This window comes from Schistocerca nitens, chromosome 2 (assembly GCF_023898315.1).
Source record: "Schistocerca nitens isolate TAMUIC-IGC-003100 chromosome 2, iqSchNite1.1, whole genome shotgun sequence".
NCBI classification, from domain to species: domain Eukaryota; kingdom Metazoa; phylum Arthropoda; class Insecta; order Orthoptera; family Acrididae; genus Schistocerca; species Schistocerca nitens.
The window spans coordinates 783,486,401-783,507,111 of record NC_064615.1 but is presented as its reverse complement, the minus strand read 5'-3'; the positions used below and the strand labels follow the sequence as shown (position 1 = coordinate 783,507,111).

Genomic DNA, 20,711 nt, shown 5'->3' with positions numbered 1-20,711 from the left:
CCTCTCCCACTGGCACTGTCTCCATCACGGTTTCCCTAGCACTGTTCAGTCACTGTCAGCTATGTTCCATTGCCACTGCCCTCTCTTTCCCTCACACTGCCATTGTCTTCTTCGCTTTTTTATATCACAAATAGTGCCTACTGTCATCCAGTTCTACATCTCTTTGCCACTGCCACTGTCTCCTCCTTTCTGAGCATAAAAAATTCCGAATATGTTTACATGCTAAAATTTTTAAAAAATAAGTGCTGAAGAAGGTAGAATGAGCAGCTGGTACTGCACTTTTTAGTCAAGAGTGTTTAAAACACGAACACATTCGCCTTTTTTGTGCTTCAATATGAGCATTTTTCTGCTGGTTCCCTTCTTTTCCCTGCCACAACAGGGCATGTCACTCATGTGAAAAGAACTTTACAAATCAATAAAATTTTGAAAGTTTACTTATGCAATATTGAAATAATGCAAAACTACTCAGACCAGATTTTATGTGCACAAAAATCTTGCATATTATTTTGTATTGCAACATTGAGTTCCCTGAACCCTCTGGATGATAATGGAAACATTTTACGGCATATTTCTCTGTGCTGTGTCATTTTATAAACTATATTTTTGGTTCATACCAAATTTTGTGTGTACAAGTAGGGTAACTTTGAACCTCTGTATCTCAAACAAGGATAAAAATATCAAGAAAATCTTCCAGGTTGTTCGAGATCGAGGCCTTAGGAATATATCATAAAATTTACAACCATTTACTGTGCATAGCCATCTTGGAATCCGTGGCTCGGTTTTGGTACCCAAAAAAACATATTTTTGGGGTGTTTCTCAATAACGAGTAAAGAGTTTTGAAAATGGGAAGATGACACTTCTAGATACATGCATAGCAATAGACAGTATAATGTTAAAATTTGAGCGATTTGCTGTGGTTATTTATTCTTTAGATTTTGCTGCACACTTGAATTTGTGCATATTTTACACGTACATGTAAGGTAACTTTTAAACTTTGTTTCTAAGAAATTGATAACAACGTCAATAAAATTTTCGAGGTTGTTCTGGATTGGGACCTTTGCAATACGTTGTAAAAATTTCAGTCATTTACTGTGTATAGGCTTTCTGGAATCTGGGCCGTGGTTTTGGTATGAAAAATTGGTAAAAAAAATTTTTTTTTTTTGGAGGGGGGAGGGGGGGGGGTGTCTCTGAGGAACTGCCCATTAGCTAATAACTTTGAACCTCTGTATACTGGAAACAGATAAAGATATCAAGAATATTTTCAAGGTTGTTCAAGTTCGGGATCTTAGAAATATATCATAAAAGTTTCAGCGATTTGTGTATGGGTGTCTAGGAATGCACGGCTCAGTTTTGGTACAAAAATGGTAAAAAAAAATCTTTTTTGGGATTTTCTAAGGATCTGCCCATGAATTAATGGTGCTTCCACAAGCCCCTTATGCCCCACCTTAGACCACGTCAAATGCAAAAAGAATCAACTGATTTGCTACATTTGCCTAAGCAGGAGGAAGTGTGTAATCTACGTACTTTGGTCCAGTACTGTTGGATAGTGACACTAGGATGATTCTTCTGTTGAGTTCCCAGATAGTCCGTAGCCTAAGGGCTGACCAAAACACTTGATCCCACCTTTATATCACAACAGAACCTAAGGTATGAGCCCTGGAACAATCCAATCCCTTTTTATGTGCAGCATTTTCGAACATAATAGGTAGCATGTGCTTTCGCATGTGTACTGATGTACGACTGGTATTGGGATTGTAATGAGAAATTTGGAGGCATTATTTTTCAGCTGGCTCTCATATTTCATCTTTTGACTTCTTCATTTGTTCTTGCAAATATCTCTATCTCTCTCTCTGTCTGTGTGTGTGTGTGTGTGTGTGTGTGTGGGGAGGGGGGGGGGGCGCAGCAGTGCACACAGACTTTTCCTTTGTTTGTTACAGTTACTGTTGTCATAAAATGATTGTTTTTAATATGTCCAAGAATTTTTCCTGACATTATTATTGGCTTCATTTATTTTATTTATTTATTTTTTAGATGTTTTTCTTCTCTTGCAATATTTGTTATACTTTGTGAAAGAACTACCAAAAGGTGTGTTACATTTTTCATTGCCAAGTCAGTGTATTTTTTAACAATTGAAAAAAGTGGTATTGAATTTTGACCAACTACAAAGTAAGTAAAGAATGTCTTTTGATATATTTGTTAATAAGACTCAAGCAACAAGAGAATTTTTTCCACAGGTAAATGAAAAGTGAAAAACCAGTGTTGGAATTTTGGATTCTGAAAACAATTAGTTGTTGAGTTGAGAGAAAAGCGTAGTGTAATGGCGAATAAATAAGAGTAGATGGAATCAATGCAAAAATGAAGTAAAAGAAGTTCTTTATTAACAATAAATAGAACAGTAACATGGTTGCAGAGTGTGAAGATCAGTGGGTACTGATAGTAGTTGGTTAGGGAAGATTACAACCAAAAGTTTTTGATATATTGAGAACATAAGAGAGAAATTACATACAATACATCAAAAGAGTGATATTTATTCAGAAAGCATTATATGAATATAAGAAATGCTAGAACAAGGTGTGCTATTTCTAATTCCAAGGGGAGTGACTATTTTTTACAGACAAATTTCCACAGTAATTGGAACAAACTTCTACAAAAGGAAGTCATAAGAAATCGAAGTCATGTCACAAACTAGACTTTATGGTATTCCCTAGGCTTGAAATCAATTAATAAATTGTATCCCCTACTCAATATAGCACCAGTACTCCGCAAATTCAACTTATCAGTGAAATATGATGACACTGATAGCTGCAGTTGATTCCAGGTCTCTGGCCGTGAAGTTCACTTGTGCTGACAGGCTCTAACACTATATGTAAGGTAACTTCTGATAAATAAAACATTTCTTATATGACTGTCATCCAGCATGTTTACATATTGTTGCCAATCTAAATTTGGTTGGTGTTCACAAAAGTAAAAGCAGTGGAAATCTATGTGACCTACCGAATCATAACACACTCTCAAGTGACCTTTGGGATCGACACAGAATGTATTTAAAGGCGGCACTCTCCGCAGCAGTCTAAAGGATGTGATGTCACAAAACATATATAACAGTAGGTTAGGTTAGAAGGCTGTATGAAGGCTGATACTTTCTTCCTCTATGTTAGTATATCCTTTCCTTTTTTGCTGCACCCCCTCCTTCTCCCCCCTCTCCCTGACTCCCCGCTCCACAATCTCCGGATGCTGCACCTGCAGTCTTGTCATGCCTCCATCTAGTCCCTGCACTCTCAGCCAAGAGCACTCTTCTCTCACCCCGTTGGTACTCTGCTATACCTTCACCTTCCCCACCCCTTCCAGGGTGCTGCTTTAGTGCCACGTAGATGCGCTTGCTCATGTAAATGAATGTGTGTGTGTGTGTGTGTGTGTGTGTGTGTGTGTTTCCTTTTCTGAAGTAGGCTTTGGTTGAAAGCTAAATGTGTTACAGTCTTTTCATTGTACCTGTCCGCAACTTCAACATGTTATCAATCAATCCTTTTCCTTATATTGTAAATACTATATTATGATTAATAAATCAGTTTATAATATTTGTTGATACAAATAAATAATAAAAATTGCCAGCCTACAACCCTTTGCTCTGAAAGTAGACCTCTCACTGAAATGTGAAGTATTAGAGATCCATTAACTACTACACATACTGTCCTCCAGATTGAGGGTATTGCCTGTAAATCACACAGCATTAGGTTTGGCAGGTGGTGAGAAACATTTTTTTATAGAACTGACAGAAATCAAGAATATGTCAGGTGAATGATAAAAGTAGTGTCAGAATGAGTTGAGTCATCATGGAAAGCTTATCTTGGCAATTTTGTGACAAAATTCATGATGATTGTGAAATAGTATTTCTTGACAACTGTGAAAATCCATGTAGCTGACTGATGGTATCACTGAACAGTTATTGGAACTGAAGACACCAGAACTAGTAATTTCCCAAGTGCAATGATGAAGTCAAGCATCAGAAGGATTGTTTTTATCAAAATTAATTAGCCATAGCCAAAAGTAAACAAGTTGATCTAGAGAACTTAAAATATAGTTAGGCTTATTTTCTAAGAAATTCAAAATCTTTAATTATAATAGGTTACAATAGCATCGCACATTCATTATTCCTCATATCTTTTGAACTCAGTGACAATTGCGAATCACTTAACAACACAGAGATTCTGCTTGTGGGAAAAAACAGAGGATGTTATTTAAAAAGTGTGCAATTGTTAGATTTTATTCCACCCTTAGGCCAAACCATAACCTATAGACAGACAGTGATCACTGGAACTAGAGAACAAACATGAAAATTTTAGATGTCACATTGTTACAGTCTGCAAAAAGTGATAATGAGCTGGGATGAGGAGATGTGGATTGTTATCTAATGTGCAAGAAAGTTGTGCAGTATGAAGTGGAGAGATACATAGGAAGTGATGATGTTATAGAGTTAACACCACTTGCTATCTGACTGTGAAGTTTCACAATGTTAGATCAGTTTTGCAGATGCCCATTGTTTTGTGGAGCAAAAGTATTGTAATTGCCTGCAAGCACCAAGGTTTTCACAGTCAGCACAAAAGACTATCAAGTGCTGCAGTAGGCATTAATGTCCTGAAGTAGGAATGAAAATTTTAAGACAACCACATCTGTATGTATACTCCATAAGCCATTTTCCAGTGTGTAGCAGAGGATACATCTCGTACTGCTATCATTTCCCTCCTATCCTCTTCCATTTGTAAGTGGTGCACCACAGGAAGAATGACTTGATAAGCCTGTGCACGAGTTCAAATTTATCTGATTTTTCTCATCATCATTGTTTTGTTAGACATATATGGATAGAAATAATATGTTGCCTCACTCTTCATGGAAAGTACATGATTAGAATTTCAACAGTAAATGTTTCCATGATGCACAACACATTTGTTTCAGTGTCTGTCACTGAGATTATTGAGCATCTCCATAATGCGCTCATACTTACAAAACGATCCTGTGCTGAAACACATTGTTCTGCTAAGGCTTTCCATGAACAATTCACAATAATTAGTCAAAGGTATTTTTTGTAAGCCACTTCTTTTGTTGATAAATTGTGCTTATGATTTGTCCATTTAATCTCAGCCTAGCATTCGCTTTTAAACTACTTTTATGCAGTCACTCTGGACAGTTACTCCTAGGTACTTGTATTTCACATTTGTCATCAAGTCAGCAATTTATCGCGAACATTATAATCAAAGAGGAATGGATCCCTTTTCCTGTTTATGAGACCGCGCGGGGTGGCGCAGTGGTTAGACACTGGACTCGCATTCGGGAGGACGACGGTTCAATCCCGCGTCCGGCCATCCTGATTTAGGTTTTCCGTGATTTCCCTAAATCACTCCAGGCAAATGCCGGGATGGTTCCTCTGAAAGGGCACGGCCGCCTTCCTTCCCAATCTTTCCCTAATCCTATGAGACCGATGACCACGCTGTCTGGTCTCCTTCCCCAAACAAACCAACCAACCAACCAACCTGTTTATGTGCATCCATTACATTTCTTAGTGTACTTCATCAGCTGTCAGCCCCTTCACCAACTGTGAAGATTTATCCACTAGATTATTTATATATATTGTAACCATTATGTTGAACAGTGTGCTGAGCAATTGTATGATCCAGTTACCAGCTGACCATAATCAAAAAGTGTCCACTCATTAAATGTGGGTGAATGATGTGTATGCTTTCATAGACTGCCCTTTTTCTGATGGGACAGAAGATGTCAATCACAGGACTTTAGCATGTGTGGTGGGCAGCTATATGGGACCGTTTTCGTAGGGACATGATCGATGAGGTAGGATATTAGAAACAGAAGTGGGATAGGGATGTATGATGAAATTGCATAACTTCTGTGAGCAGGAGAATACCACCTTGGGAAGAGTGATACTGACAGTGGGGCAGATATTAGTCCAGTCAATGAAGAAAAATTAGGAGGAAAAAAATTGTGTAGTAGCAAATTTTTGTACGGTAGTAGGAGTGTGAGCGTGGGAGTGGGGCATTTAAATGTCACGTTTTACATTTTCGTGAATAAATTGAAAACTGCAATTTTTAGCAAAAATGTTTCTCAGTAAAACATTAACTATATTAAATTTCCTATGAAAAATGGGTGTAATAGGCTGGAGAGGAGGTGAAAGGTAGAACATTGAGGGAAGGTAGGGTGCCAAATCGTGGTCATGCACTTCCCTCTTTCCTAGGTCTGCAAACAGAAGAGTGAGCAGACAATTGCCCCCTCTGTCTACCGTACTACACCTCAAGGAGCAACTACAGGATGCTTCATAATGTTATACTGATCCAGCATGACTCGCCTTACGAATTGCTGGTAATGCAGTGTGCAGACTTGCACAGGGGTGTTTATTTTCCATAAAATGCATTAACAGTACGTGGAGTACAGATTGTGTTACTAACAGTACTAATGCAAGAAACACACATGGACAGAATCTATGTAATTCTCTGCACACTATTCAACACTGCTGGAGGAGAAATTGTTCTTAGTTATCATTATTGGCAATTGTAAAGTTCTTTTGTGAAATACAACTTCCCCCACCAAAAGCACTGCTTGCTTTTCAGTTTACAGACGTTCTGTACCTCCCCAGCATTTCCTGTCCAGTTCTCTTGTGTGAATAGACAAAATAACTTCACTGATCTCTTGTTAAGATAGCGGAATAATTTTTAGTTTATTAAGAAGAATGGTTTGAAATTATTTTTCACCTTTTGTTATACGTTCTTATCAGACAGAAGAACTAGACTCATACAATTTTATTTATTTTTTTAGGAGACTCTATCATGCTCTACTTGGGACAGATGATTCCAAAATTGAAATCACGCTCTGGGAAACAGTCTGCTGCTGATACAAATCAGGCACAGTCTTCTGGTGGTGCAAAAAAGAAATCAAAGGGAAGAAGATAATGTTTCACATCCTGTATGTTTTCTACAGCTGTATAAATTAATATTATGGCTACACAAATAAAAATTAATATATTATAGCTTTTATTTTAATGTTATATGTGTTTACAAATATATAGTATAACTTGTTTAAAATTCCTGTGCTCGTTTGGAGGTAATGTTATAGAGACGCTAAAGAAAGTGTACAATAATATAACACTATCAGAACATTGAAGATTACTACATTACTAATTTTATGATATCCTAATAGAATGAATGAATTTTCAGAAATGTGTCAGAAGCCTTTGTTGGCATTTTTTTAGTAAGCCCTCTGTTAACTTCCCTTTTAAGTGATTTGAAGCAAAATAGAAAATTGTGGTGCATACTTGAAAACATTACTGAAAGGACTGCTTTTAACACACTTCATCATAACATTGACTTGTCCAGTGAGGACTGTAGGCATCCTGCATATTTCAGCAGCTCTCCAGTCTCTTATTGTTTCGTTCACATCACAATCGCTATGCACTGAAGATCTGGAGCGGACTCTTTTTATGACACTGCTTTCCGATACTTGATGTTCAAATAAACACAATTCATAAACTTAAAGAAATTTAACCTTCATAATAGTTTACTAGTGGTGTTTAGTATTTTATTTTTATTTTTTATTGGCGTTTAGTGCACATTGCTTTCATTTAGTACCTTATTAAATAGCTGGTACATATAATAATTAAATTTTTTTTTGTAAAGTTACACAGATCACATAATAGATGATAACACATCATGACAACATTAATATGCCCAGTACTTTGTAATTCCTCTGTGTTTATTTTACTTATTTCTCTTTGCTTTTGTTTTTTGCACTATTTGTGGAGCTAGCTTATTTGATAACATAAATGGTGTTTGTTTATAATTTTGTTGTGGATGTAGTTCATCATTACAGTTTCATCTCACCTCAACATCTGTGTGACTGCCATGAGAATTCTGCAAAGAATGCTGTTGTTTACTGCTGTCACAGTGTACGTGAATGTTGACTGATGAAGTGAAATTGTGTGTAATCGTATCCAGTTTTTTGCTTCATCCGAAGACTAGCTCTTTCTGTGTAAATTACCATACTGTTTCACTTAACAGCAGTCACCAGTAAGTCAGGCTTCCAGTGTAAGGTATAGTGAAAGACATTTTCAGTGTGAATAGGTGGATGGCAAGTTCAGCTTATACTTTCAGCAGACAGAAAGGCCTTATCCACAAAACAGATTTTAACACTTCAAATATCACACATACCAGATGTCACAAAGAAAAACAGACCATTGGAAAGAATAACATGGGGCAGTTCACAGACTTAACAATCCTCCATCAAAACATGCAATCAATAAAAAATAAAATACAACTATTAGAAGTTGAGCTCCAATCTTTGAACTGCACAGTAGGTTGTAGAGACACAGAAATCCAACATATGAAAGGGCAAACTCTTACTGCAGAACTACTTCAAGGGACTGATGACCTCAGATGATGAGTCCCATAGTGCTCAGAGCTATTTCAAGGGGTGGAGGATCATGCATTTATATCAGAAAAGGAACACAGTTCAAATCAGGACATGACCTCAGTACAGTAAGTGAAGACAAACACTTTGAAATATTAGCTATTGAATTAACAGGGCTTGATATCACCAAGAAATTGATCATTTTGTGTGTGTATAGATCTCCCAGTGGTAATGTGGACACTTTTTTTCAATAAATTAACAGAAGTTCTAGATCAAATCTCAAGTACAAAGGTTAACATAATTCTGTGTGGGGACATTAACATCAACACTAATATCATAAATGAAACCAGCACCTTCATAAACATCCTTCAGAGTTTTGGCATGTCTCTGTTGGTCAATAGTGCAACAAGGGTTACTACAATGACTGCATCAGTAATTGACCATGTGGCCACAAATATGGACAGGAAAAATGTGATGTAGCTGTAAAAGATCTTGGACTACCAGACCATCTCTGTCAAATAACAACAGTAAAATCAGGCATTGAATCATTCCCTAAACTAAAAGCCTTCAAACGACATCTATCAGAAATTAAAATAAAAGATTTTTCAAAAGAACTAGAAAAACAAAGCTGGGATAAAGTGTATAAGGAAACCAATGTGAATATGAAATATGAAATTCTCTAAATTCTCCACATTGTTTAAATTGAATTTTGAATTGAACTTTGAAAAGGCATTTCCAAAAGTATGCATGTCTGTATCAACATCTCACAAAAACAGATGGATAACAGCAGATATTAAGAAGTCCTCCCAAACACTTAAACACCTCAGTTCCATGAGAAAGATTCCGCAATGATCCAGAATTCTTAAATTTCTATCATAGATACAAAAAGATCTATAGGAAGGTGCTGATTGCTGCAAAAAAGTCATTTAATGACAAAATCATATATAATGAAGAGAATAAAAGCAAAGCAGACTGGGATGTTATAGAAAAGGAAAAGGGGAGAGGCAAACAAACGCAGAAAAACATACTGCTAAGGGAGGGGGATATGGTAATAAATGATCCACAACTCTTTGCAAACTATGTAAATGAGCGTTTTTCTATTATTGGAGAGAAATTACAGCAAAAATTCCCCAAAACAAATATAACACCTGTAAATAATGTAACACTAAATACAATGATGTTAATTCCAACCACAGAGAATGAAGTCAATAAAACTGTTCAAAAACCAAAAAATAAACAGTCAGTAGGCTTAGATGAAGTACCACTGTGTGTACTGAAACAATGCATAGGAATTATACAAGGCCCCTTAACAAATATAATAAATTAATCCTTCACGTCAGGGACGTTTCCAGAGCAGTGTAAACAGGCAAGAGTTGTACCTTTGCTTAAGAAAGGTAATGCAGAACACACAGAAAATTACCGGCCCATATCCCTTCTGCCACCATTCTCAAAAACAATAGAAGCAATTATGAAAGACAGATTAATGAATTACCTGAATAAATACAATCTTTTAAGCAAATCACAGTTCGTTTTCTGAAGTGGCAAAAATACAGAGTCAGACATAGTAGAATTCACAAAGGTTGTATTTGATGCTCTTGATAAAGATGAGTGTCACAGGCATATTTTTGGACCTTTCTAAGGCCTTTGATACAGTCGACCACAAGATTCTATTAAATAAATTAGAAGCCTTAGGAATAAGACGGGTAGCTAATGACTGGTTTCAATCATACCTAGCAGATAGGGTACAAAGAGTAGAGATAACACATACTTCAAATAGATCTAATCATGTAGTTAAACACTTATCAGAACCAAAATACGTCAATATAGGGGTCCCGGGAGGTAGCATATTAGGACCAATACTATTCCTGATATACATCAGTGACTTTCCCAGTAGTGTTACTCATGATGAAAAAATTCTCTTCGCTGATACAGCAGTATTATAGGCACTGAGAAAACAAGAGAACTCCTTGCTGAGAAAGCAAATGAAATTCTCAAGGAGGTTTGTGATTGGTCAATAAGCAATAAAGTGACACTGAACATAAAGAAAACTAATGCCATGAATTTCAGTTTGAAGAGGAAAAAAGACAATGTTAAATTAAATGTGGATGGCATCTCTATAAACTGTGTAACAAATGTAAAATTTCTAGGAATGAATATTGATTCTCAGTTGAAGTGGTATGAACACACAAAGGTACTTGCACACAGAATGTCATCAGCATGTTATGCCCTTAGAATCCTATCATCAGTGTGTAACATGCAGTGTCTTTTAGTTACATATTATTCATATGTACGCTCAGTTCTTGGCTATGGCATTCTTTTTTGGGGGACAAACGCACAAAATTTGAACACAATTTTCAAACTCCAGAAAAGAGCCATAAGAGTAATAACCAAAAATACTAGTCGAGCTCATTGTAAAGATCTGTTCAAAACACTGGGAATTTTAACTGCTCCATGTGAATACATTTACCAGTCAGTTATACACATCAAAAATAACATTGGTAATTACTGCACAAACAGCTCTGTCCATGACCATACAAGAAGAGATTGACTCAACTTACATTTACCAAGAAAAAATAAACATAAAACTCAAAACAGCATTTTGTACCAGGGAATAGAACTGTACAATAAATTACCAAAAGAGAGAAAATAAATTGCAAAAATACACTTATTTAAAAAGGCAGCTAAAAAGTACCTGTTATGGTGTGTGTGTGTGTGTGTGTGTGTGTGTGTGTGTGTGTGTGATGAGGGAAGTGTTATGAAACAATGTGTGTATAGTGTGTGCAGTGAATGATAGGGAGATACGAGTGAACATTGTGGCATTACATTATTTAATAAGTCATCTGAATATATATACCCAGTCTCTCCCCATCTACTCAATCTCCCACTTCCAGCTCCACTCCCCCCAAAACCTCAAAATTCCAATCAACACAATCTGGAACCACAACACCCTAATTCAGTAGTTAACCTTTCCTCCAAACCTCTTCCCAATCCGAAACCTCTGTCCTATCCAAAGGCCTCACCTTCAGCCCCACTCCCAAATTCAACCAAACAGCCCTTGTCAAAGATTTACTGTCCTCCACCCGTACTCTCTGCTGGAAATATCACTTTGCCATGAAGAAAAATGATCCTAATCCTACTCCTAATGGTCCAACTCCCCAAGACACTATCCAAATTGAACCCTGCCTAGAACAGTTCCATCCTCCGTCACAGCGGGACCCACCTCCTCTTCCTCAAAATCACCCTCTCCAAACTTTCCAGGAATTTCTGACTTCCAGTCTTGCCTCTCAGTCCTTCTCAAAAAATCTTAATCCTACTCCCAAAATCACCACTGCTGAAGCCCAGGCTATCCGTGATCTGAAGGCTGACCGATCCATCGTCATTCTTCCGGCAGACAAGGGTTCCACGACCGTGGTACTTGATCGTCGGGAGTATGTGGCTGAGGGACTGCGTCAGCTTTCAGACAACACTACATACAAAGTTTGCCAAGGTAATCCCATTCCTGATGTCCAGGCGGAGCTTCAAGGAATCCTCAGAACCTTAGGCCCCCTACAAAACCTTTCACCTGACTCCATCAACCTCCTGACCCCACCAACACCCCGCACCCCTACCTTCTACCTAAAATTCACAAACCCAATCATCCCGGCCGTCCCATTGTAGCTGGCTACCAAGCCCCCACAGAACGTATCTCTGCCTACGTAGATCAACACCTTCAACCCATTACCTGCAGTCTCCCATACTTCATCAAAGACACCAACCACTTTCTCGAACGCCTGGAATCCCTACCCAGTCTGTTACCCCCGGAAACCATCCTTGTAACCATTGATGCCACTTCCTTATACACAAATATTCCGCACGTCCAGGGCCTCGCTGCGATGGAGCACTTCCTTTCACGCCGATCATCTGCCACCCTACCAAGAACCTCTTTCCTCATTACCTTAGCCAGCTTCATCCTGACCCACAACTTCTTCACTTTCGAAGGCCAGACATACCAACAATTAAAGGGAACAGCCATGGGTACCAGGATGGCCCCCTCGTACGCCAACCTATTCATGGGTCGCTTAGAGGAAGCCTTCTTCGTTACCCAGGCCTGCCAACCCAAAGTTTGGTACAGATTTATTGATGACACCTTCATGATCTGGACTCACAGTGAAGAACAACTCCAGAATTTCCTCTCCAACCTCAACTCCTTTGGTTCCATCAGATTCACCTGGTCCTACTCCAGATCCCATGCCACTTTCCTTGATGTTGACCTCCACCTGTCCAATGGCCAGCTTCACACGTCCGTCCACATCAAACCCACCAACAAGCAACAGTACCTCCATTATGACAGCTGCCACCCATTCCACATCAAACGGTCCCTTCCCTACAGCCTAGGTCTTTGTGGCAAACGAATCAGCTCCAGTCCGGAATCCCTGAACCATTACACCAACAACCTGAAAACAGCTTTCGCATCCCGCAACTACCCTCCCGACCTGGTACAGAAGCAAATAACCAGAGCCACTTCCTCATCTCCTCAAACCCAGAACCTCCCACAGAAGAACCCCAAAAGTGCCCCACTTGTGACAGGATACTTTCCGGGACTGGATCAGACTCTGAATGTGGCTCTCCAGCAGGGATACGACTTCCTCAAATCCTGCCCTGAAATGAGATCCATCCTTCATGAAATCCTCCCCACTCCACCAAGAGTGTCTTTCCGCTTTCCACCTAATCTTCGTAACCTCTTAGTTCATCCCTATGAAATCCCCAAACCACCTTCCCTACCCTCTGGCTCCTACCCTTGTAACCGCCCCCAATGTAAAACCTGTCCCATGCACCCTCCCACCACCACCTACTCCAGTCCTGTAACCCGGAAGGTGTACCCGATCAAAGGCAGAGCCACGTGTGAAAGCACCCACGTGATTTACCAACTGACCTGCCTACACTGTGAAGCTTTCTATGTGGGAATGACCAGCAACAAACTGTCCATTCGCATGAATGGACACAGGCAGACAGTGTTTGTTGGTAATGAGGATCACCCTGTGGCTAAACATGCCTTGGTGCACGGCCAGCACATCTTGGCACAGTGTTACACCGTCCGGGTTATCTGGATACTTCCCACTAACACCAACCTGTCAGAACTCCGGAGATGGGAACTTGCCCTTCAGTATATCCTCTCTTCTCGTTATCCGCCAGGCCTCAATCTCCGCTAATTTCAATTTGCCGCTGCTCATACCTCACCTGTCTTTCAACAACATCTTTGCCTCTGTACTTCCGCCTCGACTGACATCTCTGCCCAAACTCTTTGCCTTTACAAATGTCTGCTTGTGTCTGTGTATGTGCGGATGGATATGTGTGTGTGTGCGCGTGGGTGTATACCTGTCCTTTTTTCCCCATAAGGTAAGTCTTTCCGCTCCCGGGATTGGAATGACTCCTTACCCTCTCCCTTAAAACCCACATCCTTTCGTCTTTCCCTCTCCTTCCCTCTTTCCTGATGAAGCAACCGTTTGTTGCGAAAGCTTGAATTTCGTGTGTATGTTTGTGTTTGTTTGTGTGTCTATCAACCTGCCAGCACTTTCGTTCGGTAAGTCACATCATCTTTGTTTTTAGATATATTTTTCCCACGTGGAATGTTTCCCTCTGTGACTTACCATACGAAAGTGCTGGCAGGTCGATAGATACACAAACAAACACATACATACACACAAAATTCAAGCTTTCGCAACCAATGGTTGCTTCATCAGGAAAGAGGGAAGGAGAGGGAAAGACGAAAGGATGTGGGTTTTAAGGGAGAGGGTAAGGAGTCATTCCAGTCCCGGGAGCAGAAATACTTACCTTAGGGGGAAAAAAGAACAGGTATACACTCGCACACACACACATATCCATCCGCACATACACAGACATCCCACGCGGAATGTTTCCCTCTATTATAAACATGTAAATACTTTGACATGTCCTATATCCTTGAAAAAGAGATCTATGGATGAATAAAGCTACTACTACTACTACTACTACTACTACTTTAAACCTCGAAGAATGTCGCTATCTGTCTCCAATGTTGAGAAAATGGAATATACGTAAAGGGCTCCATCATGAACGCATTTGCCACTGAAAAAGCCGGAATGAAATATTCTTAAATCCCTCATATCTCACAAACTGGCTGAGATATCGAAACAAGATTTTGGCAAATGATAGCACAAAAAGAGAAGAGTAATTCTACCATATGATTAACATGCAAAACCTCCATATCTACCATGATATTAAAGCAATTACAGAATTTTTTTAAAATGAAATAATGTATTTTCAAGGACCATCAGTAGCCTGTGGAATGAGAATTACTGTGGGTTTTGCAGCAATGTAAGTGAATAAGCTGCACATTTATTTTTATATTGAGAATGGAGTTTCTCGTAACTATTGATATGTCTCGCCCTCAGTTGCTAGTTTAATAATACACTGGTTTAGGACACTGCCACAATTTCAACTGCATTAGAATGGTAGTGAGATGTATACCTGTAAACTCTGGTATGCTTAGGCAAAAAGAAGCAGATTTTACCACAGCAACAAGACAAGTAACGAATTACTCAAAACTCGACAAAGTCCTTCAGGAATCCATGTCTCCTCAACTACATTCTTGGTATATGGTTGACAGCTTGAGACCAGTCCTGTGATGTAACACTTGCAATGACTTCTTTTGTCAGTATTTCAACCTCATTGAGTGTAAATTTCTTTTTGTTTTTTGCCACATTACTTTTCATCTAGGCCTATATATTCTCAGTCAGATTTAAATTAGCATGATACGGAGGAAGCCCGATTAAACTATGCCCTTTATCGTTAGCTATTTTGATGACCAGTTAGCGTGGAATTTTTAGCTTGTACAGCCCTACAAGTTTCATTAACTTCACCTTACACAAGCTATGTTGAACTTTATCAAGTCAAAATTTCTTTGTTGTTGTTGTTGTTGTTGGTGGTGGTGGTGGTCTTCAGTCCAAAGACTGGTTTAATCCAAAGACTGGTTTAATACAGCTCTCCATACTACTCTATCCTGTGCAAGCCTCTGCATTTCTGAGTAACATCCTTCTGAAAGTGCTTTGTGTATCAATCTCTTTGTCTGCCTCTGCAATTTTTACCCTCCATGCTTCCCTACAATACTAAATTGGTGGTCCCTTGATGTTTCAGAATGTGTCCTACCAGCCGATCCTTTATTTTAGTCACATGTGTCACAAATTCCTCTTTTCCCCAATTCTATTCAGTACCTCCTCATTAGTTACATGACCCACCCATCTGATCTTCAGGATTCTTGTGTAGCACCAGATTTCAAAACCTTTTATTCTCTTCTTGTCTACACTATCTTCCATGTTTCACTTCCATACATGGCTACACTCCATACAAATACTTTCAGAAAAGACTTTCTGACTCTTAAATCTATACTTAATGTTAACAAATTTCTCTTCTTCAGAAACATTTTCCTTGCCATTGCCAGTCTACATTTTATATCCTGTCTACTTCGGCCATCGTCAGTTATTTTGCTGCCCAAACAGCAAAACTCGTCTACAATTTTAAGTGCCTCGTTTCCTAATCTAATTCCCTCAGAATAACCTGATTTAATTCGACTATATTCCATTATCGTTGTTTTGCGTTTGTTGATGTTCATCTTATATCCTCCTCTCAAAACACTGCCCATTCCATTCAAATCTTCTTCCAAGCCCTTTACTGCCTCTGACAGAATAACAGTGTCATTGGCAAAACTGAAGTTTTTAATTTCTTCTCCCTGTATTTTAATTCCTACTCCAAATTTTTCTTTTGTTTCTTTTCCTGCTTGCTCAATATACAGATTGAATAACACTGGGGATAGGCTACAACCCTGTCTCACTCCCTTCTCAATCACTGCTTCCCTTTCGTGCTCCTCGACTTTTATAACTGCCATTTGTTATCTGTACAAATTGTAAATAGCCTTTTGCTCCCTGTATTTTACCCCTGCTGCCTTCAGGATTTGAAAGGGAGTATGGCAGTCTACATTGTTAAAAGCTTCTCTAAATCTACAAATGCTATAAACATAGGTTTGCCTTTCCTTAACCTGCCTCCTAAGATAAATCTTCAAGTCAGTATTGCCTTGTGTGTTCCTGCATTTGTACGGAACCCAAACTGATCTTCCCTCAGATTGGCTTCTTCCAGTGTATCCATTTGTCTGTAAAGAATCTGTGGTACTATTTTGCAACCATGACTTACTAAACTGATAGTTCGGAGATTTTCGCACCTGTCAGCACCTTCTTTCTTTGGAACTGTAATTATTATTTTCTTTTTGAAGTCTGAGGGTATTTCCCCTGTCTCATACATCTTGCTCACCAGATGGAAGAGTTTTGTCATGGCTGGCTCTCCCAAGGCCATCAGTAGCCCTAATGGAATGTTGTCTTCTCCTGGGGCCTTGTTTTGACTTAGATCTTTCAGTGCTCTTTCAAATTCTTCACACAGTATCCTGTCTCCCATCATCATCTATGTCCTCTTCCATTCCATAATATTGCCTTCAAGTACATCGCCCTTGTATAGACTCTGTATATACTCCTTCCACCTTCCTGATTTCCCTTCTTTGCCTGGGACTAGTTTTCCGTCTGAGCTCTTGATATTCATACAGGTGGTCCTCTTTTCTCCAAAGGTCTCTTTAACTTTCCTGTAGGTGGTGTCTATCTTACCCCTAGTGATATAAGCTTCCATATCCTTAGCTTTGTTCTTTAGCCATTTGCACTTGGCAATTTTGCACATCCAGTCAATCTCATTTTTGTGACGTTTATATTCCTTTTTGGTTGGTTTGTGGGATTAAAGGGACCAGACTGCTACGGTCATCGGTCCCATTCCTTTTTGCCTGCTTCATTTACTGCATTTTTATATTTTCTCCTTTCATCATTTAAATTCAATAGCTCTTGTGTTACCCAAGGTTTTCTACTAGCTCTCGTCTTTTTGCCTACTTGATCCTCTGCTGCCTTCACTATTTCTTCTCTCAAAGCTACCCATTTTTCTTCTGCTGTATCCCTTTCCCCTATTCTTTGTCAGTGTTCCCTCATGCTCCCTCTGAAACTATCTACAACCTCTGGCTCTTTCAATTTATGCAGGTCCCATCTCCTTAAATGCCTACCATTTTACAGTTTCTTAAATTTTAATCTACAGTTCATAATCAATAAATTGTGGTCACAGTCCACACCTGCCCCTGGAAATGTCTTACAATTTACATGGTTCCTAAAACTTTGTCTCACCATTATATAATCATTCTGAAACCTTCTGGTGTCTCCAGGTCTCTTCCACAAATACATCCTTCCTTCATGATTCTTAAACCAAGTGTTAGCAATGATTAAATTATACTCAGTGCAAAACTCTATCAAGTGGCTTCCTCTTTCATTCCATAGCCTCAGTCCATATTCAAGTACTACTTTTCTTACTATCAAATTCCAGTCCCCCGTGGCTATTAAATTTTTGTGACCCTTAACTATATGAATAATTTCGTTTATCACATCATAAATTTCTTCAATCTCTTCATCACCTGCAGAGCTAGTTGACATATAAACTTGTACTACTGTGGTAGGCATAGGCTTCATGTCTATCTTGGCTACAATAATGCATTCACTATGCTGTTTGTAGTAGCTTACCCGCACTCCTATTTTTTAATTCATTATTAAACCTACTCCTGGATTACCTGTACTTGATTTTGTATTTATAACCTTGTATTCAACTGACCAGAAGTCATTTTCCTCCTGCCACTGAAATTCACAAATTCCCACTATATCTAACTTTAACCTATCCATTCCCCTTTTCAAATTTTCTAACCTACCTGCCCGATTAAGGGATCTGACATTCCATGCTCCGATCTGTGGAATGCCAGTTTTGTTTCTCCTGATAACGATGTCGTCCTTAGTATTCCCTGCCTGAAGATCCGAATGGAGGATTATTTTACTTCTGGAAAATTCTTCCCAAGAGTACGCGATCATCATTTAACCATACAGTACCAGCACAGCGATACTGTTTTGGTTGATGTTACAAGGCCAGTTTAATCATTCATCCAGACTATTGCTCTGCAACTACTGAAAAGGCTGCTGCACTCTTCAGGAACCACACATTTATCTGGACTCTCAACAGGTACCCCACTGCTGTGGTTGCATCTACAGTATAACTATATGTATCGCCGAGGCACGCAAGCCTTCCCACCAATGGCAAGGTCCATTGTTTGTGGTATCCAGAGAAAAATAGCCGCCTTCCTCCACCTTACTGTCGGAGCTTTTCCATCAGAACCAAGTGGTATTGCGTATTGTCCATTACTATTGTCAAATTCAGAGGAAAGCTTTGCAACAGAATGTTATCTTCGTAACCAGAGAATGTGTTCTTGGATGACAACATTTATTTCGAATCTCATGTTCAGACGTGGTAGACTGTTATAGTTAATGCAGTGTCAACATGAAACACTCATTCACATTACCTGATATCTGTAGATCACTGCAATGCTAGAAAGTATCACTCTGTTGGATGCCATTTTTACCAAGCCATGAATATTATCTATCTGTTTAGTTACATCATCTGGCCGTTTCAACATTTTTAATGAAGGGTGTCTTTTAAACTTCATGTTTAAATCTTCTACAGTTGAAAGCCCAGTTGTTAAATGAGGTAACTTATTTCAAATACTTGGAATTCCAGTATGAGTTGTGCTCAGGTATGTTTAATTGCACAGTATGTGTGAGAAAGGTGTCCCATTTCTTTCACAGTTCTTTCAGAAGGATTTGATTGGGGATGTTTTCTGAAATTGTAACATGACACACCTCGTCCCAAGCTAAAAATCCTTTAAAAGTGTTGCTAGCAAACAGTACACCATTAACAGTAAGTTATCTTTTAGGTTTTCAAGCATCTGTAAACTAATCTTTTAAATAATGAATTACTGTTGCACTATCTGCTAACTTAAAGGGATACAATTTTATATATTTGATTAACACTGTATAGCTACAAAAATATAAACAACTCCTACTCTACCTCTTGGCAGTGGCCCAAATCTACTGCTGCTGAATCATTTAATCACTTAGATATTTTTTGATACATTTTGTAATTCAAGTGGTCACTCCCTTCCTTTACACACTAACATTATTCATAGGTATGTAAAATCTCTCTTACTTTTCTACTTAACTTTTTAAAATAGTAGTACTTAACCCATTTCTTCCCAAAAATGAAAATTGGAAAAATATGGCATTTTGTCGTCAACATTCTAAATATTAAAAACTAGCAGTATTGGGTGTCATTGGCATCATATATAATGTTTTGCTGGCACAATGTTGAGAGTTTCATGGTTAATCACACACTTTTATTTGCTCAAAATGTACTGCACTGTTCTTTATAGGAAAGTACTGACCAATGTTGATAGTGTCACTCATGAAATATGAAACATACTCTTATAAAAGAAAACTTAACATTTTTTGCATATTGCATATGTAAATCATCCGGCTATTAGAAATCCTGCCTCTCCTTGCATTTTCCTTGTAGATTATAATATGGTCAACTCTGTCCTTCCCCATGCTCCTGGCAATCTGTTTCTGGTGGAGCACCACAACTTGATGCTTTTTCTCTGAGGTTGTTGGTTTATCTCCACTTTAGATTTTCCTTCAGTTTTCAAAAGAGGTTGTATAATCTGGGATCTGAAATCAGTTTGACTGGCGGTAAAGTTATTGCCGGTTGGTACATTTTCCAGGCACTGACAATAGCACTGTCAATTCCATTGGAGAATAATAGGCACAACTATTTCCTGCTTTTATTTCTGGTTCTGTAGCTTGCATTTGTGCTGTGTAAATCTGTACCTCCTATCCTTTGGTTGTACTGGTAGATAACTTCTGATGGAAGGACTGAGTTGTGCTTATTTTCCTTCCAGTTTCTGTACATTCATTATTGGCTGAAGGGTACCAAAGTTGGCAACAATTGTTAAACAGGTTTGTCATGCCACCTAACAGCAAATACATTGTTGTTGCCATCAAATTTGAAACATAATCGAAGTTCCCTTTTGGTTCTTTCACTAAGGCTTTTGTTGTTTGAAGAAGACAGGACACCCTTCAACTCTCTCTCTCTCTCTCTCTCTCTCTCTCTCTCTCTCTCTCTCTAGCAGCTCCAGAAAATTTCATTGTACCAAAAAATGTAATATGATTTTCAGTATCCTGAACAACTTTCAACAAGTTAGTTACAGCCCTCGCACCTAAACTCAGCTTTTCATTAGTCTTCTGCGAAGTTCCACCACAAGAATCAACCTGACACGTATCCTCCAGCTGAGGCTATACGCTTCAGTTTGAATCCAAACTTTACCAACTTCCTTCATA

The 20,711-nt window shown here is 38.7% G+C and overlaps 1 protein-coding gene across 1 annotated transcript in view; it reads left to right on the top strand.

Moving 5' to 3' along the window:
* The window catches only part of LOC126237037 (signal recognition particle 19 kDa protein), an 81,416-nt gene extending 74,386 nt beyond the window's left edge, over positions 1-7,030 (top strand). The window contains exon 4 of the mRNA XM_049946798.1: positions 6,820-7,030. Coding sequence (XP_049802755.1) covers positions 6,820-6,953 — 134 coding nt within the window. The 3' untranslated portion in view covers positions 6,954-7,030. The remainder of the gene's footprint in view (positions 1-6,819) is intronic.
* The last annotated feature ends 13,681 nt before the right edge of the window (positions 7,031-20,711 follow it).